General features: G+C 42.9%; 1 protein-coding gene across 8 annotated transcripts in view; it reads left to right on the plus strand.

Annotated features, from left to right (window-relative positions):
* The window catches only part of FRYL (FRY like transcription coactivator), a 768,252-nt gene that overhangs the window by 653,813 nt on the left and 89,893 nt on the right, over positions 1-24,546 (plus strand). For all 8 annotated transcript variants that reach the window (XM_033945802.1, XM_033945793.1, XM_033945809.1 and 5 more), the window contains 2 exons: positions 197-373; positions 13,376-13,576. In XM_033945802.1, coding sequence (XP_033801693.1) covers positions 197-373; positions 13,376-13,576 — 378 coding nt within the window. The remainder of the gene's footprint in view (positions 1-196; positions 374-13,375; positions 13,577-24,546) is intronic.

Consider the following 24,546-nt stretch of genomic DNA (forward strand, 5'->3'; position numbering starts at 1 on the left):
TTAAAAAGTCATTGAATCCTCAGGTGGCATTCATAAATGAATTCTAATTAGCTACTCATCTTAATTGCAGTGCTGATTATAATAATTAAATTGTTCTTCAATAATCAAGCATCTATGCCTAGTGAGCCATGACTCTTTTACAGGCTTAACGCAACAGTATTCAAGTATGTCAATGGTTTTAATGTTTGTTCTGCAGGTGATATTCTCTTCTAATGAGGACTTGGAAGTCGGAGACCAACAGACAAGCCTTATTTCTACAACAGAGGAGGTAATTCAAGAAGAGGAAGTGGTTGTGGAAGATAATGGCAGTGAACAGCAATTTGGAGTTTTCAAGGACTTTGACTTTTTAGATGTTGAGTTGGAAGATGCTGAGGTAAGTCCCCATGCCATTTATCTAAAAAAAAAAATTTGTTGTTGAAAATATAAAGCTAAATGTTGAAACCTTCTGTTGCTTTCTTAAAATTGTTTGTTTTCATCCATGCATTTTATAATTTTTTTGCTACTGTGAAACATTAGAACAGAAAATTTATTTGCTTAGGGGATAACTAAGAAGCACTTACAAATATTCTCAAAAATTAGCCAATATTATGCCTTTTTTGTAAAGGCAACCTGTGCATCTATGTGCCTTTATAAAATCCTAAAACAGAATCCTAAAATAATCCCTACTAGGGCACAAATTTATATCTTCTCCAAGGTAGATGTAAATGTATGCAAGTACATCTGTGTTTAATTATGTGCATACATCACAACTCTGTTGCTGCTATGCCCTAGGAATGCCTACAGGCAGATAATGGAAAAAAGTATGCACTATCTTTCTGTGTCTACTTTTTTACCAGGGCAATATTCAAAATGATTTAACCATCCAGAAATGGCTACTGGCTGGTTAATCATCTGTTTGGGGCTAGCCACTAGTTTTCAGTGGCACTTAACCAGATAGCGCCTAACAGCAAACCTGCTATTTTGGAAGAATTCCAGTGGCACTGTCTTATCTTTATGTGGTGGCTCAAACCCATAGCCATTTAAGTGCTGAATTTCAGACTTAATCTGCTATGTTAGCCTGTTCTGCAAAACTGGATATTCAGGCCCTGATTCTCTAAAGTGCATCCCGATTTTAGGCGTCCTACAGCTGTCTAATCAGCCAATCGGGATGCACGTTTTTAAAAAAAAAATGCTCCCCAGGCAAGCCTGAAGGCACCTCCGGGAGCCTAGGGAGACCCGCAAGATGCCTAAGCTCGTCTAAGGGCCTTAGGCGGGCCTTAGGCTGAACCTAGGCGGCCCTACGCGTCTCCCTAGTAGAGGAGAAGCTTAAAATGTAAACCAAATACAATTAAAATTAAAGTTGTTCTTCGTGCAGGCAGGAGGTGAAGTGGGTAGTAGTGAGCAAAGTCAAGGCGTGCGCCGCAAAGGGTCTTGTTAAATAGGACATGCGCTGACCTGATTGGGGGGAGGAGTCCGGCGGGCCGCCGCTTCGCGGCGGCTGAGGTAAAGAGAACAAGCAGGCTGATTGGGGGGAGGAGTCCGGCTTTCCCTCCTCTGCCTCTCATGTTGTGAACCTTGTTCAAGCTCAAGAGGGAAAGAGCCACCATGATTCTGATTGCTTCACGGTGGCCCAGGCAACATTGGTTCTCCCTTCTACTTCAACTCAGTGCCAGGGAGCCTTTTCTTCTTCCGCTGTTTCCTTCTCTGCTTACGCAACATCAGGAGACACTTCTGCATCCCAACCTTCCATCTCTGCACCTAACAGCTTGGTTTCTCTCGGGCTGACTTCTCATAATACTTCTTTGTCTCAGCCCGTTCGATCCATTCTGGATGCCTCCAGGAAACCTGCCACTCTGCAATGTTACCATCAGAAGTGGACACGATTTTCTTCCTGGTGTCTTCTTCATCAACATGATCCTACTTCCCTTGCTGTGGAGACTTTGTTGGATTATCTACTTTCTTTGTCTGACTCTGGCCTTAAGTCTACTTCCATCAGAGTCCACCTTAGTGCTATTGCTGCTTTTCATGACCAGTTCATGGAAAACTTCTCTCGGCTCATCCCTTGGTGTCCAGATTCATGCGGGGTCTTTTCAATGTGAAACCACCTCTTAAAGCCCCTCCTGTAATCTGGGATCTCAATGTGGTTCTTTCCGCCTTAATGAAGCCTCCATTTGAACCTTTGGCTACCACTCCTTTCAAGTTTCTCACTTGGAAAGTACTTTTCCTTATTGCTCTTACCTCTGCCAGGAGGGTCAGTGAGCTACATGCACTAGTTGCAGATCCACCTTTTACGGTCTTTCATCATGACAAGATGATTCTGCGTACACATCCAAAGTTTCTCCCGAAGGTTGTCTCTGAATTCCATCTCAACCAATCCATTGTTCTGCCTGTCTTCTTTCCGAAACCTCACTCTCATTCTGGAGAACAGGCTCTACATACTTTGGACTGTAAGAGGGCTCTAGCTTACTATTTAGAGCGTACTAAGCCCCACAGATCAGCTCCCCAACTCTTTCTGTCCTTTGATCCGAATAAATTGGGACGTCCTGTTTCTAAACGTACGTTGTCTAATTGGCTGGCAGCGTGCATTTCATTCTGTTATGCTCAGACCGGACTGACACTGGAAGGTTCTGTCACGGCCCATAGAGTTCGAGCTATGGCAGCATCTGTAGCTTTCCTCCGTTCCACTCCTATTGAGGAAATCTGCAAGGCTGCTACTTGGTCCTCAGTTCATACTTTTACATCTCACTATTGTCTGGATGCTTTCTCCAGACGGGATGGACACTTCGGCCAATCTGTTTTGCAAAATTTGTTTTCCTAATGGCCAACCTTCCCTCCATCCCTCTTTTTGTTAGCTTGGAGGTCACCCATCAGTCAAGAATATGCTGCCTGCTTGTCCTGGGATAAAGCACAGTTACTTACTGTAACAGGTGTTATCCAGGGACAGCAGGCAGATATTCTTGCGTCCCACCCTCCTCCCCGGGTTGGCTTCTTAGCTGGCTTATCCTAACTGGGGACCGCGCGCCTCTGTCGGGCGGGAAGGTACTCGCGCGTGCGCGGTGCGGCCTACTAGAACTTTCCAAGTTCTTAGAGTGCAATCACTCTAAAATTGTCCGTACCGGGGCTCCGTCGGTGCCGTCACCCATCAGTCAAGAATATCTGCCTGCTATCCCTGGATAACACCTGTTACGGTAAGTAACTGTGCTTTCTGTGTTCATGACTGAAGCGCCGGGAGCGGGACCGCAAAAGACAAACATGAGTATGGATGGAGAAAGGTAGACTCTGATCGATTTTCAAAGGGTTGTGTTCATGAAGAGCTAGCAAATTAAAGGTAGATAAAGCGATAGGGCCAGATGGTGTACATCCAAGGGTGCTGAAGGAACTTAAGGAAGTTCTGTGGCTCCGTGACTGACTTTTTCAATGCTTTTCTAGAGAGTTGGGAGTAGTACCAGAGGACTGGAGGAGGGCGGATGTGGTCCCTCTAAACAAAAGTGGAAGTAAGGAAGAAGTAGTGAAGTACAGGCCATTAAGTCTGACTTCTGTGGTAAGCAAATTAATGGAGACGCTTTTAAAACAGAGAATGGTGAAGTATTTGGAATCTGGTGGATTACAAGACCGGATGCAACATGGATTCACTAGAGGTAGGTCTTGTCAGACAAATCTGATCAATTTCTTTGACTGGGTGACCAGAGAATTGGATAGAGAAAGTGCGCTAGATGTGGTGTATTTAGATTTTAGCAAAGCCTTTGACAGTATTCCACACAGATGTCTAATAAATAAACTGAATGCCCTCTGGATGGGCCCCAAAGTGACAAGCTGGTTGAGTGGAAGACGACAAAGGATAATGGTCAATGGAGGTCGCTCTGAGGAGAGGGATGTTACCAGTGGTGTATTTGAGCTGCAAAAACCCAAGGGAACGGTTCAGTTTAGGGGGTGAAAAACTTATGTGCATAACAGAAGAGCAGGACTTGGGTGTGATTGTATGCAATTATCTTAAGGTGGCCAACAAGTTGAAAAGGTGACGGTGAAAGTTATAAGGATGCTAGGTTGCATAGGAAGAGATATGGCCAGTATACAAAAGGAGGTATTGATGCCCCTGTATAAGACTCTGGTGAGACCTCATTTAGAATATTGTGTACAACTCTAGAGACCGCACCTTCAAAAAGATATAAAATGGATGGTGTTGGTCCAGAGGAAGGGTACTAAAATGTGTGGTCTTTGTCATAGGGCATATGGGGACTGACCTAAAGATCTCAATATGTATACTTTGGAGAAAATGCAGAAGGGGGCGATATGATAGAGACGCTTAAATACCTAAGTGGCATAAATGCACGTGAGTCGAGGCTCTTTCATTTGAAAGGAAGCTCTGGAATGAGAGGGCATAGGATGAAGTTAAGAGGTGATAGGCTCAGGAGTAATCTAAGGAAATACTTTTTTACAGAAAGGGTGGTAGATGCATGGAACAGTGTCCCGGAAGAGGTGGTGGAGACAGAGACTGTGTCTGATTTCAAGAAAGCTTGGTATAGGCACATGGGATCTCTTAGCGAGAGGAAGAGATGATGGTTACTGTGGATGGGCAGACTGGATGGGCTATTTGGACTTTATCTTCCATCATGTTTCTATGTAAAAGAGAAGTATTTTCATATTCTCCGAGGACAAACAGGCATGATATTCTCACATCTGGATGACATCATCCATGGAACCCGGTATGGACAGTCAAAACTGTACTGTCAGTTTACATTTTTAGGACAGCCCTTATCACGTGTGCTGGTGCCTTCCTACCCGACGTCAGCTCATGGGATCTGCAGTTCTTCATTTTCCACAGAATGGAGAAGCTGTGTTAGTGAGTTCTCTGTTTGTTAATTTCCTTCAAAATCTCTTTAATTTTGTGCTTTCCTATCATTTTCTTCAAATTATTTTTTTCTTTCGACTCGTTTGGGTTTGCGACTTTTTTTTTTGCCTTTTCCGATATTTGGACCTTTGAGCCCCTCTGGTCCTTTTTTTCCTTGCCAGTAACATCAACCCCTTTTTGGGTAATTCTTCACTTGAGCTTCTGCGACTTTGGAGCCTTTTGACTTCACGTCAGCGGTTTTTCCATCCATATCCAAGGTGCCCAGCAATTTCAAATGGTGCACTTGGTGTAGTAGGACCATCTCGGCTACTGACTCCATAATTGGTGTGTTCAGTGCCTTGGCCCTGACCACTGAGACTTCTCTTGCACCTTTGTTTACACAAGCAAAAATGCTTCCCGAAGGCCTGTAAACTTTATTTATTCATTCAATTTCCTATACTGTTCTCCCAGGGGAGCGCAGAGCGGTTTACATGCATTTATTCATGTACTCAAGCAGTTTTCCCTATCTGTCCTTGCGGGCTCACAATCTATCTAATGTATCTGGGGCAATGGGGGGAATAAGTGACTTGCCCAGTGTCACAAGGAGCAGCGTGGGTTTGAACCCACAACCACAGGGTACTAAGGCTGTAGCTTTAACCACTGCACCACCTTGAAAACATCAGATATGCCTGGAAATTCCAATTCTGATGCTCTGCATCAGCCAGCATCGACATCGGCTCCATCAGCTTTCTATCAAACTCTACGTCATCTTCATCGGTACCACTAGCAAGCAAGCCTAAAAAAAAGCTAAAAAGCATTAGCATGTGTTTCCCACAGAGAAATCCTTTGGTGTCGAAGTCATAGTACCTTTGCCAAAACTCCCAGTGCATATAGTATCTTTGTTAAAGCTCTGTTATCAGATCTAAAGAAAACATCAGGGTGTCAGTGTAAGAATTTCCATGAGCATGGTAAAGACCTTTCAGCATTTCTAAGAAGCCCAGGAACATAGTCTGTTCTGTCTTGAGCATGGTTGTGATACTCACTTCTCAAACCTTTCCAAAATAATGATGATAAAGAAAATGCTGTGATAAGTGTTTCTACTGCCTTGTAGGAATTAGCTCAGGATATTATAGAGCAGCAGAAAGTCATTTGCCACTGTTTTGGGTTTTTTACCACCCTGAGCATGATTATTAAGTATACATTGACTAGAAATCCTTAAAGAAGACCAAATGCCCAATACTTCAGCATAAAGTAAAAGGGAATAGAAAAATATCAGGTTGAGGAAGTAGAGGGATGATGAATTCTAGTTCTTAAACATAGGTTCCTTGTTCAGGGAACCAATTGTGGAAATGAACCCAATTCTTCTATCAAATGATAACATTTTTCATGTTGAATGGCATGAAATCCAGACTTCTAAGATACAGTAAATAAAATTGATAGTTCTAAAAAATGAAATGGCAAATGCAAGTTGCACTATAGAGCTTAACTTATACATAAATGCAAGAAATGGGCCAATGGATCAGTGCCTTACCAACCACAGAACAGAAAACCCACCAAATAATCGATGAAAAATTAATAGGTAATGGATAAATAAAAAAAAAATTAGATTAAAAAACTTTAATTGAACCAACTTACTAATAACATAAATGCCTCAATCAAATACCTGCAACACCGTTGGGGGTATGGTGTGATGTAAACCTCCCCTGGATATCTTCTATATCAAAAGTGCTTATACAGTAAATTCTCCAGGCCCTCAGAGGTGCCACCAGAAGCTCAATATACTTTCATGGCAACTGGCTTTATGCCCCCTATCGTCATCGGGTCACTGGTGTTATTTAATATATGATGTGCTATGCATTATCTTAATAAACTATTTTGTATGCTTTCAATAAATAGTTATAAATAATGTGCTTAACTTAACTTGGGTGGTTTAGCCAAGAGGGACAGAGTACGCCAACATGTTACACCCTGTTCAGGTTTCCTCAGGGAAACCTGAACAGGGTGAAACATGTTGGCGTACTCTGTCCCTCTTGGCTAAACCACCCAAGTTAAGTTAAGCACTTTTGATATAGAAGATATCCAGGGGAGGTTTACATCACACCATACCCCCAACGGTGTTGCAGCATATATTCTTCTATAAAGTAATTACACATTTAAGCCTTATATACAAATTCAATCAAATACCTAGCATGTTTTAATGCATGCTGCATCTGGGGTAGATGTAAATATATCAAATACAGCAGTATAATTACACAAACACAGCCTAATATTAGCCAACAGCTGAAGTATATCAAGAGTCTATTAAAAACACACGCACACAAATACAGTGGAACCTCGGTTTGCGAGTAACGCGGTTTGCGAGTGTTTTGCAAGACGAGCAAAACACTCAGCAAACTTTCGTCTCACAAAACAAGTGTTGACTCGCTATATGAGCTCTCACTATGGTGGCCCAGGGATGGGTACCTGCCTGTGGGTGCTTCAGCCCTTGCAGCGTGGTGGCTTCCTTTCCTCAGGGTCCCCGTGCGGCTCTCCTCCCTCTTCGGCCGATGCCTCTGCCGTCCACCAGCACCTCCCGCCATCCTTCGCATCCGTCATCCTCCGCATGCGCAGGACCTCTCAGCTCCCCTGTCAAGCCGGCACTGCTCCAACAACACGCGCACTACGTACAAGCAAGCAGGAATATATCAAATAAAAATGGCAATAACAAAATGATATATCAAAAAGTAAAGAATAAAACTGAGACACTAAAATGGTTAAAATGAACAATGATTACAGAAAACAGATTTTAAAACTTACATCAACTAGTTACATTTATGGAACGAATGTATCAAATATCAAATCATTCCTAATGCAAGCCTCTGCCAAAACACGATGGATGTTTGACTAAGGCTGATCATTTTTTCATGTATTCATTGCCTCTGGATTTCTGATCTGTTGACTAGTGGGTCCATTGCTCTATGTTACGTGTTGTTTTCCCTGCAGCAATGGTGCATCTCTTTTATGTCTGTTAGTACTAATGGTGTACATTGCTATGTCAGGTATAGATTTCATACCTGAGTGACTCTTATACTTCTGAGGCCAAACAGAGCAGGAAATCCTACTGAAAAACATATATAGACCCAGGGCTGAGGGAAATACATAGTTCTATTCATCCATACATCACCCAGTAATGATGTACATTTTGGTATCGGGGAAGGGGGGAACCTGGTCTTTGGCCAATGATTTTTACTGAGACAGCTCAGATATTGGGGGAGAACAAGGGAAAAAAATGCAGTTAGTTGTAAATGAGGAGTCATGGCAGTATAGGTTGATAGTTGCAAGTTCCAATTAATTTGTAAACCTGAGGAAGCAGAAAGAAACTGCTAGGCTGAAAAAAATTAACCATAAGCTTCATTTAAAGACCTGAATAAAGTTAAGATGTTACTCTGTAGAAAAATTAGTCAAGTTCTGCAGTCTAACTGTATCTGTCATGTCCAGTGTGGACAAGAGAAAGTAGGGAGAAAAATTCTAATATTTAGCAGCCTTCAATGCAGCACTAGATGGCATAATTTTACATGGGAAAATAAATTCACGGGACAAGAATTGTAATATGAAGCTGAAGAGAGAGGGTCTTAGAGAAAATACTTATTCAGTAGTGGAAATTTGTATGGCTTGCTGGCAGAGATAATAGAAATCAAAATTATGATAAAATTTATGAGGGGGTGGGAAGTATCGTGCATTGATATACAGGCAGTCCCCGGGTTAAGAATGGGTTCCATTTTTTAAACCGTTCCTAAGTTGAATTTGTATGTAACTTGGATCCTGTATAGTACACAGTCTATAAAAACATTAAAGAGCATTAAACATTAAAGAAACGGTCCTCAAAATAAAGTACTGTAGTTTAAATAGAAAAGATAGGAGGTTTACACTTATTTTCGTTCTTCATCCATCCTACTTTTCCATCTCTACCACCGCATTCAACATTTCTCCCTCATCTCTCTCTTCCTCATGCATCTGTATCTCATGCTTCTCCCACCACCATGTCCAATATTTCTCTCTCCCTCCCTATGCCCAACAATTCTCCTCTTTCTTTATTTCTCCTAATCACCATCTCTCTTTCCCTCTCATTCAGACTCCCATGCCCAACAATTCTCCTTTTCAATTTGTCTATGCTGCTAGTTAAATATTTCTTTTTGTCATTCTTAAATTGTCTTTAGTTTATAATCTTTTGTAAACCGCGTAGAACTTATGGTTTTGCGGTTAAGAAGCACGATGTTATGTTTTCTATTCTTTCTTCCACTTCAGCATCTCTTTCCTTCACTCCCTCCATTCTTTCTTCCACTTCAGCATCTCTTTCCTTCACTCCCTCCATTCTTCCATCCTATGTCCCAAGTTCATGCTCCCTCCCTCCTTCCATCCTTTGTCTGAAGTTTCCTCCCTCCCTTCCTTCTGTATTCCAACACACTCCTCTTCCTCCCTTCCTTGTCCCAACGTGCCCCTCATCCACCTTATCACTTGCCTCCCTCTCGTGGAAGTTACCTTCTTTGGCCAACTGCCTCCTCTCCACCATACTTCTCTTCTCAAGGCCACGGCCACGGTTCCTACACACAGCCCACAGCTGACCCGGAAACCTTTCCAGCAGAAAGGGAAGGCTTCCAGGTCATCTGTGTGCAGGACCCACAGTCAAATCTTTAAGAAGAGAAGTATGGCGGAGAGGAGGGAGCTGGCCAGAGGAGATAACAACCACGGGAGGGAGGCAAGTGAAAAGGAGGACGAGGAGTGTGTTGGGACACGGAAAGGAGGAAGGAGGGGCACATTGTGACACGAAGGGAGAAGCAGGACCATAGTTCGTAAGTACATCAGGTGTTCTTAAACCGGAGACTGCCTGTATCGCCTTTCTGTAATAACAACCAAAGCAGTTTTACATATTATATACAAGTACTTTCTCTGTCGCTAGTGGGCTTACAATCTGCAATTGTAAGCCCACTAGGTACATATGGCCCCACATGCAGTGGTCCTTTTGGAAAGAACAAGTGTGGAAGAGAGGCTGCTTAAAGAATTGGGGACCCTGGGTGTTGGTATAGGTATGGAAACTTATACATGTATTTACTCAGAATGGTAAAAAGCTGAAAGTGGGAAACAAAAGAAGTGAATTGGATTAAAAAGAGATTTCCTGTGAAAGTGGGAAACAACAGAAGTGAATTGGATAAAAATAGATTTCCTGCAGGCAGTCAAGCTTGGAAACATGACAGCTAGGGATATACCCTTGACTAGCACAATGTAGGCAGAGGCAGCTAAGTAGATTAGGTGAGCCAGTTGGTGCTGACATCTACCATTTTGCTGTGTTATGTCAAAACAGTTTAAATTTCCACCATTAAGTATGATGTCTGCATAAAGTTCCATTGATAGTTTCAGTTATTTTTTATACGTCTTCACCAATAAAAAGTGTTGTTTTGAGTGTTTGTCTTATAACATACTCAATTTTGTAAAATAAAGTGTAAGTTATTGTCCATTTGACCATAGCACATTCCTAATATGAAACTGTATTTTATAGTTCAATATCAGAACTAATCAAATGTTTTCCCTGGCTGTAGCATGACTTAAGTGTTTGTCCTCGTTTTTTCTAATTATCTGTGTTTTCCTTTTTGCTAACCAGGAGCTGCAGGTAAGTTGCAGCCTGGTGCAGTGACTTATTTCATCTGTACTCATATGTGGTGTGCTTGTTTTCAGTTTGTATTCTGATGGGTGTACTGCAGCGCGTCTTATAAATTGATAAACTGGCCTTGCATTAGAAACATTAATAAAATTAAACTTGCTGAAGTTCATTTAAAAGCTAATGAAAGTGATTTGCAAAATATTGCAGTCCTTTAATGCAAATGTTTTTAGCTATATGCCAAAACTAAAAATGTAATATGATAAGCCTGAATTCTCAAAATGTTCTTTTTTATATCGTCTTTGCATAAATACATTGAGGCAATGCTTTTTTTCCAGCAAAAAAAAGGTGCCAATACTCACAATACAGTGTCATTCTTAAGAGATAGGGTGATCACTGAGGGCCCTGCACCCAAATGGGCATACACCCCTGCAGTGACCATAGTTCCCATGAAAAGGCAATATTGAAGATACTACACCAGTCCTTAGAGAACGCATCACTTGTTGGGAAAATAAAATTGTTAAAAATCCCTACACAAAAACTACATGCTTAAAAAATACCTTGGTTTGGTCAAACGTATAAAATATGGATAGTCTTACTATGTACAGAATGTACAGAACTGGAAACCCAAAGGAAATGGATTCTGCCTGAGAAACAGAATCAGAAATGTATTTTCTCCTGTACTGTGCAAAATACAAAGACATCAGAAATGTTGCACATTCAGATTCCCAAAGATAGCTTTTTCAAATCATTAAACTAAAAAATATTTTCTTTCTTACCTTTGTCTGGACAGCTCAGCCTGCAGGGACTGAGCTATCATGTATTGGCACAGCATGAGCCCCCTATATTTTCTCATGAACTTGCAGGGATTGACTGAAGATATTCCTGTGGGAGTTACTTCCTGTGTGTATGTTTGGGTGTGCGGAGTCAGGTCTCTTCCATTAATACTTAAGACTATGAGTCAATTTTAGTAGTCAATGTAAATGTAGAAGTCAATGTAAATTATTCCCTGGAAAAAAAAAAAAGCCCTTATTGAGGACAGTTTTCAAATACACTGCATAGTCAAATAATGATTGGCTCAGGTATTTCAACTGTATGAAAATTGCTGCCATCAAACAGCTAGAAAGTATGCATGGGGTTCACAAACTGCATTCTTTTGCCACAGTGTAAAAGGGAATTTCCTTTTTGATTTAGGCATGTTCAGGTCAGGGAGTAAAGTAACAAAGCTATTTTATCTTAGGACAAACAAGGCAGTATGTTCTCTCATATGGGTGGCATCATCCAGAGAGTTTTTGGTAAGGACAGTGCAAAAGTGTACTGTCACTTTAAAAGACTGAAAAGTCTCGAGACCACTCATACTGCTCATGTACCAGCTTCCCGCTTGTTTTCAGCTTGCGAGACCATCAATTCTCAGCTTTCTGCAGAACTGAGAAGCTATATTTCTTGGAACTCTTAAGCTCTCTGCATGTAAATATATTGTTTGAGTGGGCATTGTGAATATCCTGAATCACAGTTATATTTGAAGGTTTCTTGAGGTCACTGATTGCCATGTTGTCTTCTTTCTGCAAGATTGGACATAATAAAATTTTGCCACAGATTATTTTAAACATGTTTTCAGCACTGTTAAGCTGGCATGAATGTGACCTGACAGTGTCGGGAATTTGTTTTTGTCTTTTTTTTATGATTTATATTGTTCAGTGTTAATAAAAATTCTGGCCTGAATGCACAAAACTCACCATGTGTTTAACAATCGTTGCTAAATCAGTTTTAACTGGTTTAGTGTCAAAGTATTTCAGCTATCAATGCACAAAACAGCAAATCACGGTGTTTTCTATGGTTTATAGCAGCCTCCGATAATCATATGTAAACATTACAATGAGCTCATCAGTATTAAAATGAGCACTCCAAAAGATGCCCGCATGATGCACAAAATGAAGTGCTGGTTTTTAATGCTCCAAAATCTCCAACAGGTCTGGAGGTAGCCAACTTTTCTTTTCTTTTTTTTTTTTTAAAGGGCACAGATATGTATGTAATACACATGCGCAATATCTGTCCCCATTACAAAAAAAAAATCATCCCCCCCATGTCAGCCCCAAACTTTAAAAAAAATCAGCAGGAGGGAAGCCCACTCCCTCCTGCCCCAGCCACCCCTACCTCCCACACCCCAAACCCCTGCCTTTAATTTTAAGAGTGGCAGGAGTGATGCCCACTCCCTTCTGCCACCGGGGCCCTCTGTGAACCCCTGACACCCCCACCTTTAAATTAAAGAGTGGCAGAAGGTATACACACTCCCTCCTGCTGCTGGGGTTCCCCCTGAACCCCCCCCCACCCCCTTGAATCCCTGACACCCCACCCTAGCACCCACAAATACACACGACCCCGTACCTTAAATAACAATCCAGCATTACTTACCTGTAACGAGTATTATCCTAGTACAGCAGGCAGATATTCTGATAACCTTCCAACCTCCCCTTGTTGGCTTCTTAGCTTTTTTATTGAAATGATGGTCCCGCAAACCGACGTCAAGCAGAAAGGCACCGACACATGCATGGTAGGGGCATTCTCAAGACTTTCAGTCTTTTAAAAAGAAAGTACATGTTTGCACTGTCCATACCGGGCTCCATGGGTAACATCACCCACGTGAGAATATCTGCCTGCTGTCTTCAGATAACACCCATTACAGGTAAGTAACTATGCTTAGTGTCTCTGTATCCAAGCAGATACAAAGCACAATAATCTTCATAGCCTGCATATTTTATGATAGCTCATTTACAAAGAAAAACTATTCATTTTTCATTTTGAATATTAGCTATAAAGTATGTATAAATAATATATCAACATACCTTGCAACAGTGCAGGCTATACACAATTGCCCCCATTATGTCTAAGTTCTGTATTGTATTAATGTTCTTAAGTGATATTGTTTTACATTTCAGGGTGAAAGCATGGACAATTTTAACTGGGGAGTGCGCAGGCGCTCACTTGACAGCATTGACAAAGGAGACACTCCATCTCTCCAAGAGTATCCATATTCTGGTAGCACACCCAGTCTAAATTTAACCCATCCAGATGATACCGATGAATCTTCAGAAGAAGAAGCACTGACAGCTAGTCAAATACTGTCTCAGTCACACATAGTAAGTCATAGGAAACTGACTTCTGTATGATTGCTGTGTCCAAGTGTCTAATTACAAATTTATCATTAGAAATTAATATGACTAAAACAAGATAGCCACTCATAGATCTCCATGGCAAACAAGTTTGATCTTCTTTATTGACAATCCATATTTATGCAATATAAATTGAACTAAGGGAGCTGTAGAAATGTAAGTAAGGATGAGCCAGGACAATTTGGAGCCGTGCAACATGTATAGGTAAAGGAAAAGACAGTTTATTATAAGTATTTTGTAGGGATCCTGTTCTATTCACAAGTGAGGGAGAGAAAATAAACAACAAATGTTATATAGCGGTAGCAAGGTTCTCCAGTGGCCTGATCCTGCAGAGCCACTGGAGAGTATTCGGATCTTTCATCACAGCAGTACACTTTCCTTGTCTCTAACCTTGTTCTCAAGTTACCTTTGTAGTCTCTAGCAGTTACTTAGGTCAAAAGGTTCCTAGTTGAACTTGGCCTACCTGACTATAGCAGTTGCAGTTCACTCATAGGTGGTAAAGTTAAATGCAATTAAGCATCACTGCTTCCCTCTGGGCCTCCTTAAACTAGCTTTGCCCTGGGCTTTTATACTTCCTAAACTATGCCCTTCTGCCTCCAACACTCCCATGTCACTTCCCCCTTGGGTGGAACTATAGATTTTAAGGTGGCTTCGACACAGAGAGAGAATCCTTAGGGGGAAGTGTCAATGTTCTGTAGACTCCCTCAGAGGAGTCTTTTGTTAAAGTATGTTAAGCACACGGAAAGTAATTCTATAATAGGGCATTCACTACAGTCACTGGTTCTAGCACCTATTTTAAGCCATATATGCCTACATCTAGATAATGACAGATACAAGTAAATGTTAAATTCTATAACATAAGCACATACCTAAGTGCTCTGCCCTTGTGCAAAGTACATGCCATTAAATCATGGTGCATACTTTCCCACTAGGTGGTAGTCTGTAAGAGGTCATTTATGCTCATAAGTGGCTATTTATGTGGATAAATGACTAAAATATCATCATTAATGTATCTTTTGTGTTGCCTTGATCTAATTTGTGCTGTCTTGATTTAATTCACACACAGTAGTTTGTGCTATGTGTTAATGCTTAGTTCGCTGTGACTGTACTGTCTTCACCCAGCATGTGCTAAGTATTTTACGAGGACATTTCAAAAAGTAACATAAGAACATAAGCAGTGCCTCCGCCGGGTCAGACCATAGGTCCATCCTGCCCGGCAGTCTGCTCCCGCGGCGGCCCAAACAGGTCACGACCTGTCTGAATCACCAGAAAGGGCTCCCTTGCCACCTTGGTTTCTCATTGAAGTCCTATCTTCCCATCGTAGTCCTAACCCTCCGGTCTTGCACATGCACGACCTGTTGGGTTTCTATACTTATTACCTGGTTAGCTTTCTATACCTGTGTTACATCCCAGCACCTCTCTCAGTATCCCACGATCCCTTTATCCCTCAGGAATCCGTCCAATCCCTGTTTGAATCCCTGTACCGTACTCTGCCTTTTCACTTCCTCCGGTAGCGCATTCCAAGTGTCCACGACCCTTTGGGTGAAAAAAAACTTTCTTGCATTTGTTTTGAACCTATCTCCCTTCAGTTTCTCCGAATGCCCCCTTGTACTTGTTGTCCCCTTCAGTCTGAAGAATCTGTCCCTATCCACCCTCTCTATGCCCCTCATGATCTTGAAGGTCTCTATCATATCTCCCCTGAGCCTCCTTTTTTCCAGAGAGAAGAGCCCCAGCCTATCCAACCTCTCGGCGTATGGGCAGTGTTCCAGCCCTTTTACCAGTTTCGTTGCTCTCCTTTGGAGTCTCTCAAGTACCGCCATGTCCTTCTTGAGGTGTGGCGACCAATACTGAACGCAGTATTCCAGATGTGGACGCACAATCGCTCGATACAATGGCATGATGACTTCCCGCGTCCTGGTTGTTATGCCCCTCTTTATGATGCCCAGCATCCTGTTGGCTTTTTTCGAGGCTGCTGCGCACTGTGCAGATGGTTTCAGTGATGCATCCACCAGCACACCCAAGTCTCAAGTCTGCTGTCTCCCAACAATGCCCCCCCCCCAATTTGTAGTTGAACAACGGGTTCTTTTTCCCTATATGCATGACCTTGCATTTTTCCACGTTAAAGCGCATTTGCCATTTGTTTGCCCAGTCTTCCAGCTTGTCTAGGTCCCTTTGCAGGTCCTCACACTCCTCCCTGGACCTAACCCTACCGCACAGTTTGGTATCGTCTGCAAATTTTATAACCTCGCACTTTGCCTCCTTTTCCAGGTCATTGATAAATATGTTGAAGAGTAACGGCCCCAGCACCGATCCCTGTGGCACACCGCTCGTGACTCCCCGCCAGTCAGAATATTGGCCCTTCACTCCGACCCTCTGCAGTCTACCCGACAACCAGTGCTTGATCCATCTGTGCACATCCCCTCCCACCCCGTGGTTCCACAGCTTCCTAAGCAGCCTTTCATGTGGCACCTTGTCGAAAGCCTTTTGAAAATCGAGGTAAATGATGTCTATGGGTTCCCCATTGTCCACCCGACTGCTTATTCCCTCAAAGAAGTACAGAAGGTTCGTTAGGCACGACCTTCCCTTACAGAATCCGTGCTGGCTTGTTCTCAGTAGGCCATTCCTCTCGATGTGCTCGCAAATGCCGTCCTTGATCATAGCTTCCACCATCTTCCCTATAATTGAAGTCAGGCTCACCAGCCTGTAGTTCCCGGGGTCACCCCTCGATCCCTTCTTGAAGATAGGTGTGACATTCGCCAATTTCCAGTCCTCTGGTACCTCACCAGTTTTCAAGGATAGGTTGCAAACATGCTGCATTGTGCCCGCTATTTCTTGTCTTAGTTCCTTCAGAACCCTTGGGTGGATCCCGTCCGGGCCCGGTGATTTACCGCATTTTAACCTGTCTATCTGTTTGAGGACATCCTCCTTACTTACCTCTATGTGCTCCAATTTTTCGGCCTGTTCCCCAATCATGAGCTCCTCTGAGTCCGGTATATTAGATGTGTCTTCGCTCGTGAAAACCGACGAGAAGAACGTGTTCAACCTCTCAGCTACCTCTTTATCCTCCTTAATCACTCCCTTCCTATCCCCATCGTCCAACGGCCCCACCTCCTCTCTCGCTGGTCGCTTCCCCTTTACGTAACTGAAGAATGCCTTGAAGTTTTTTGCCTCCCTGGCCAGCCCCTCTTCGTATTCCCCTTTCGCTTTTCTAACCTCTTGGTGGCATTCCTTTTGGCATTTCCTGTGCGCCTGGTGATTTTCCTCCGTTCGGTCCTTTTTCCATCTCCGGAAGGATACTTTTTTGTCATTTATTGCCCTCTTTACTTCAGTTGACATCCAAACCGGGTCCTTTGATCGCTTGTTCTTGCAGCCTTTCCTGAAACTGGGGACGTACATTCTTTGTGCTTCCTGCAGGGTGTCCCTGAATAGGGTCCAGGCGCTTCCCACAGTCTCCATCCTAAAGATGTTTCTGAGCTTCCTCCCCACCATTTCCCTCATAGCAACATAGTTCCCTTTCTTGAAGTTGAGCGCAGTTGTTGCGGTCCTCCTTACTATGGGTGTCCCCCTTTCTAATGTGAATCTGATCGCGTTGTGATCACTGTTGCCTAGTGGTCCTCCCACTTCTACCCCTCTTGCAGGCCCCCCTAATCCGTTTAGGATGAGGTCAAGAGTAGCACCCCCTCGCGTCGGTTCTTTGACTAGTTGCTCCATGAAGCAGTCCCTCACAGCTTCTATAAATCCTGTTTCCCTAGTGCAGTTGGAGTGACCCGTACTCCAGTCTATTCCCGGGTAGTTGAAGTCCCCCATCACTGTTACACTTCCAGTCCTGCATTCCTGTCTCAATTCCGCTTCCAAGTCGTGTCCGACTCCTTCTGGCGTACCAGGTGGGCGATAGTACAGCCCCAGTTTTATGCCTGCACCCTTGTTTCCCGGCAATTTGACCCATAGCGATTCCAGCCCCTCTGCCTTCGTTGCCATATCCATCCCGACCGAGTGGATAGAGTCCTTTATATATAGTGCTATGCCTCCCCCCTTCTTGTGGGTCCTGTCCCTCCTGTAGAGCTTGTACCCCGGCAGCGCCACATCCCATTGATTTTCCTCTGTCCACCAGGTTTCTGTAATTCCAATTATATCTAGGTCCTCCCCCTTGGCCACGACTTCTAGTTCACCCATCTTGGCCATGAGGCTTCTTGCATTTGCGTATAAGCACCGCAAGTCCCGTAGGTCCCTTCGTTTTTCCTCCACCTCTGCATTTACCTGGGCCGCCTGCCCTTGGATTTCGGGCAGTTCTCCCGTTCCCTGTGCTTCTGCTTTGCCCTCAGCCTTTACTCTCTTAGCTTTCAGCTTCCCCACATTCCCGCAACCCCACTTCCCCGCTTTTCCTCTGGGTTTTCTAGCCCTACCGGCCCCCTCCTGGGCTATCATCCCTTGAGCCTCTGTTTGATCCCCCTCGCCTTGTGGTACCTCTATATTGCCCTCAGCTTTCGCCCTCGTGCCACCCAGTCCCCCTGTGTCTCCATGCCCCTTAGTCTTCTCCCAGCAAGCTCCCTTTACCTGATGTTTCCCTCGCTGTCTGATCATAAGATCCTCCGGTCCCTCTGCTTCCTCCCTGCAGTCAGCCCGTTCAGCATCTGTTCTGGATACTGTTGTCCGAAGCGTCAACATCAGATCAGCTGTCGGCTTTCCCCCTCTCCTCAGTTTAAAGCCCTCTCGATCTCCTTCCTCACATTGGCTGCCAGTAGTCTAGTTCCCGCTGTGCTCAGGTGCAGGCCGTCCCGCCGGTAGAGCTTGCTCTTTCCCCAGAAGGACGTCCAGTTCCTCACAAAGTGGAAGCCCTCCTCCTGGCACCATCTCCTCAACCATGCATTCACAGCCTGGAGGTCTGCCTGCCTCTTTGCATCTGCTCTCGGTACAGGCAGGATCTCCGAGAATGCTATCCTCCGTGTGCTCCGCTTCAGCTTTCGTCCCAGGACCCTGAACTGGTCAGTCAGTGTGGCCATGCTGAAGTTCCTCCGGCTCACATCATTCGTTCCGACGTGGATTATTACCGCAGTCTCCTCTGTCTCTGCTCCATCCAGGATCCTCTCGATCCTATCAGTGATGTCTCGTGTCTTGGCCCCTGGGAGACAAGTCACTAGCCGGTCCTCCCTTCCTCCAGCTACGTGACTGTCTACCTCTCTCAAGATCGAGTCTCCCACCACAATAGCAGACTTCCCTTTCCTCAGCAACCTCCTCTGCCTCAGGTAAAAGCAAATTTGACAGTATATCATGAAACAAACACCACTGGCATTTCAAACTCCCGCAAAGGGAAGAAACATTCTTAGAGGAAGTGTTGACACTGCCCAATAGACGGCATGGCATGCTTAATCGGTAGGGTACCATATACAAAATGGCAGCACCCTTAGCTGTTTGCACAGTGGTAGAGGTCATCAGATTTTTTGTGGTTGGAGGGTGTGAAACCTTGTGAAATTCATGGAAGAATGCTGCAACAGTATGGAGATGCCTGCATTTGTGAGAGAAGAGTATATGAGTGGATAGAAGCATTTAAAAATGGGTAAACATCAATCCCTGATGAAGAATGCTCCAGTCGTCCAAGCATGGCCATCACTGATGAGAAAGTGGGTTGTGCTGACGCCATTATTCATGAAAACAAATATATTTCTTTAGAAATTCTGGCTAGGGAATTGGATGTCAGTATCTGATCCGCACATACCATTGTCACGAAGGTTCTGAAGTATCGCAAGTTGTATGCATAGTGGGTGCCTAGGATGCTGACCGATGAATGCAAGATGATTCATGTATAGACTTCCACAGCCTTTTTGGCACAGTATAACAATGAAAGAAAATGCTTCCTGGCACATATCGTTACAGAGGATGAAACCTGGTGCATCATTATGAGCCTGAAAGCAAGAGGCAGTCTTCATAATGGTGTCACATGACATCTCTAGTGAGCAAGGGACATTGACGCCTTTGTGAAAGCTTCAGGTTTGAAAATAATAATACATGCAAAATGACACCAGCGCAAGGTTTCAAAAATTATAACCAAAATGTATTGAATTATTGTTTCTATTTTTCCATTATGAGATCAAAAGCGTCAGCATAATTGCTTAACAGTTGCGCTAATGGGAGATCGTCATAGTGGCCAAATGCTGGCCTTCTCATAACGGTCTCAAACTCATATCTCTAGTCATTCTATTATATAACTTTTGGCTTAGTGACATCATCAAGTTTGACAACCAATAACAATTCACCAAAGAGGTGGTCTTAAAAGTTTAGACAAAGAAAAATAAATCCCTCCATGTTTAAAAGTTTAGAACAGTACATTTGATTTCTGAATTAACATTATAACGTATTCAAGAGAATCTACAATTATTAACATGGTGCTGAGAAATTCTCAGCCCTTCCATGCTGACAAGTTCTTAGCCTTAAAGGAAAAAAAACTCTCGGGCTGCCTGAGCTGACAGTCTCACACACAAAGAGCAGGAGTAGTCTCTGACCTAATCACTCCCAGATGTTGCCTCAGGATTTCTCTAGGCAAATATATTTTATGTTTTTCAAACCCTATGCTTTTGTTCAACACAGTCATACATAAATCACTCCAGTCATATTTGTTTCATTCATACTTTGCCTGGCCAAGCTTTTCCATTCAATAAATCATAATTTTCATTCAAAACTACATCCAATTCAGTTTGAGACACGTTATCCTTCTTTACCAGTCTAAAGCAAGCACATGTGGTATTAATTAACACCACGAGGCTGGGAACAAAGACCTGGAAACTCAAAATGGATTCCTCAACATGTGAAGGCATAGCAGAGACAGAGAACTCAAAATGGATTCCATGTAATCATGATTTCCACCATGATTTGGCTCAACAGTAAAGTACACAAGAAAACACCATTCTTTCCCTTATTTTAATCTTTAGTGTGTTTTTCTTCTGGCCTTAGCTACATTATTTAGATTTTTATTATTCACCCGTTTTTCCATACTCTTCTATTTGGGCGTGGTCCTTAACTGACACAGATGTATCTAACTAGAATTACCCAGAATCATACGAAAAACTGGCGCTTTTGTAGAAAAAACTCCACAAAAAATACTGCACTTATCATGTCCTGACATCCATTCCCATTACCGTCCCATAACCAGCACCCCCTGCTGGCCACGAGCCACTACTCCTCACTAGTCAAGAGGAAGTTCAAGACTCAACCCTCCGCTGGAAAGATCCAATTTTGGAGCACTATCAGGAAAAAGGTGAAACAGTGAATAGTGCTCAATACAGTGCAATGTTGAAAAAGGAACTGAAGCCAAAAATACAGAGCTGTCGCAGAGAACTTTTGTTTAAAGGTATTCTTCTCATTCATGATAACTCATGCCCTCACATGGCCACTGCAACTCTTGTCACCATTCGGAGATTGAGATTTTAGATCTTACAGCAACCTCCATACAGCGCTGATCTTGCTCCCTCTGATTATCATGTATTTGGACCCTTGAAGACACTTTGAGAGAACGAAGATTTAGAAACGATGATGAGGTCAAAGAAGTGGTGCATTCCTCGCTGAAGGCACAACCAATGGAATAAAGAAGTTAGTGTAACGATGTGAGAAGTGTGTTGAAAAGGAGGGTGATTATGTAGAAAAATGTCATATAATTTGTATCTCTAATTGAATTATATATCTCAAAATATTCAATTTGCTGTTACTTTATTGAAACACCCTCATATGTTGCGTGAAAGAGGTGGGGACTGTACAATAATTTACACCACCTCAGTAGGTATCATTCTGTGCATCCGTGTTATCTGCAGTGCAGATAGGTGACAATTCTATAACTGATCTCCACAGGCACCTGGATGCTGAGTGGTAATTCTATAATGACATCTTGGTGCCAAAATTCAGTTAAGAATATTGGCATAAATCAGCATCAATTCATCTGCAGTATTCTGTAAATTATACACATAGATGTTATTCCCACTCATGCCCCACCCATGCTCCTCCCGTGAATGCCCCCTTGCATTTACATGCTAATCCCCAATTTCTGTATATAGCACCATAAGTAGCACGTGCAAAATGGTGCACAGAACTTAATTGTTTAACAAGACTGATTGATGATAATTGGCAATCAACACCTCATAAATTATATTAATTGGCACTAATTAGAAGTTACATGCACAACTTGGTAGGTGCAATTCTATAAGAGGTACTTGCCAGTTCTAGTGTGCGAATCTGAAAAAGGGACATGGCCAGGGGAGGAGCATAGGCAGATCCATGGGCATTCCTAAAAGTTATGGAATATGCCTGGCGTACACACGAGTTAGGGTCAGGTATTTAGGCCTGATTTTCCTTGGCCTAAATGCTTGTGCCTAAAAGAAATGGTACACACTGGTGCTTAGCACAATTCTATAAAAGGTATGCATACCGTATAGAATTGCACTAAGCGCCATTTTTGTCAGCACTGATTTTGTTTTGGGGCCATATATAGAATATGGCCCTAAGTGAGTTACACATGTCAGTTATAGCGCTGAGAGTTCACCTAGTACTTACATGCACAAATATACACTTATCACATAAGTGCTAGTATTCTAGAAATTTAAGTACAAATGGCGCTTAACTTTAGGCACCAGGTTATAGAATGACAGTTAATTTTTAGAGGGCTTTTTGACAGTTAGTTACCCTAGTTAGGCTTTTCAGTCAAGTTCAAGTTTTCTTTTTTCTTTCTTTTTTTTTTTTTTTATGAACATGCAATCAAACCTTTTTAGGATGTTAGGGTATCCTAGGTAGATATACGTAATAAAACTGAGTCATTTGATTTTGCTTGAGCTCTATTTCTTAGTGATATATCCCAGAAAAAAACCACTCCCAGTCGTATTAACAAATACAGTTGGTACAGCACGACCATATTCAGATTGGATGCTCACGGTTGAAGCTTGCAATTCCTTGCATCCAATTACAAACGCACTCAGTGTTTTATATGCTTTCAAATGATAAAGAGGTATTCATGGACATGAAAAACAGAGTGAGAAAATCTCCAGGGCTTCTAAATCCAATCTGTATTAGAATGAATGGCTCGATGCGGCCCGTAAGATACTTGAACGTCTCGATCATGTCCCCCCTCTCTCTGCGCTCCTCGAGCGAGTATAGCTGTAATTTGTCAAGCCGTTTTTCGTATGGTAGATCCTTGAGTCCCGAGACCATCCGGGTGGCCATTCTTTGCACCGACTCCAGTCTCAGCACATCCTTGTGATAATGCGGCCTCCAGAATTGCACACAGTATTCCAGATGGGGCCTCACCATGGATCTATACAATGGCATAATGACTTCCGCCTTACGACTGACGAAACCCCTTCGTATGCAGCCCATGATTTGTCTTGCTTTGGACGAAGCCTGCTCCACTTGATTGGCAGACTTCATGTCCTCACTGACGATTACCCCCAAGTCTCGTTCTGCTACCGTTTTTGCTAGGATCTCGCCATTAAGGGTATAAGACTTGCATGGATTCTGGCTGCCCAGGTGCATAACTTTGCATTTTTTGGCATTGAAGTTGAGTTGCCATGTCCTAGACCATCGCTCCATTAGGAGTAGGTCGTGCATCATGTTGTCGGGCACTGAATCTTCGTCTGTTGTGCATTTGCCCACTACATTACTCAGTTTAGCGTCATCGGCGAATAATGTTATTTTACCTCGAAGCCCTTCTGCCAAGTCTCTTATAAAGATGTTGAATAGGATTGGGCCCAAGACTGAGCCCTGTGGTACTCCACTAATCACCTCCGTCATTTCGGAGGGGGTGCCGTTCACCACCACCCTTTGGAGCCTACCTCCAAGCCAGCTCCCAACCCATTTCGTCAATGTGTTACCTAATCCTATAGAACTCATCTTGCTCAGTAACCTGCGGTGTGGTACGCTATCGAATGCTTTGCTAAAGTCCAGGTACACGATGTCCAGGGACTCCCCAATATCCAGCTTCCCCGTTACCCAGTCAAAGAAGCTGATCAGGTTGGATTGGCAGGATCTCCCCTTAGTAAATCCATGTTGTCGGGGATCCCGTAGATTCTCTTCATCCAGGATCTTATCTAATTGGTGTTTGATTAGAGTTTCCATTAGTTTGCTCACTATCGATGTTAGACTCACTGGTCTGTAGTTTGCTGTCTCCATCTTTGTTCCAAATAATGGTCATTTTACACTGCAAACACTGCTAAAATGTCTAACTTCACCATGTTTAAAGATGATCTCATTCCACTCAGCACATAAATGTAGATAGTAACAACATATAAAGTTGTACAATTTTAATTTGAAATTCCAAATGGTTGCTAAAAACAGAAAAAAATACCAAAAAACCTCTATGGGGTTACTTCTTTGCCTCACCCTGTAAAGAGCTTTAAGGATTCTGTCAAGTTTTTGGTTGACTGATTAATTATTATACATTTTGCATCTCAACTCATAGAGATGAATATGTCTTTCTCAAATTTTTTCACAATTTTGTTAAAATGTTACTGTGTTATTTTGTGTGTCTCTAAATGTTTGATGCTCTCTCTGAGGAAGAGGAATTTTGCCTTTCTGGTAGTAGTTTCAAATATTTTTCTAACTCCCTAACCATTTTCTAGGGTATATTTTGGCATTGTCAAGCAATTTGTGCAAGACCTCTCCCTATTCTAGGTGATTGTAAGCTAGTTTAACTTTGAATTTGTAGCTCAAATATTACCAGAAAAGAGAGTGAGACTACAGTCACATGATTCCTCAGTGCACTCTGGGTATTTGGCTTAAAGACATACTTTCACTGTTTACATAAGATAAACCCTCTACACTGCAGCCATGTACTGTGAGAGCTGGGGGCTCCACTTACTAAGCCCATAACAGTGTACACTATTTGCATCTTAAACAGCTCTCTGTTTAAGAATATGGAGACAGAATATATACTGTATGCAGGTGAATTTTTGGCAAGTTGAGAA

The sequence above is a fragment of the Geotrypetes seraphini genome, chromosome 1 (assembly GCF_902459505.1).
Source record: "Geotrypetes seraphini chromosome 1, aGeoSer1.1, whole genome shotgun sequence".
Lineage (NCBI taxonomy): Eukaryota > Metazoa > Chordata > Amphibia > Gymnophiona > Dermophiidae > Geotrypetes > Geotrypetes seraphini.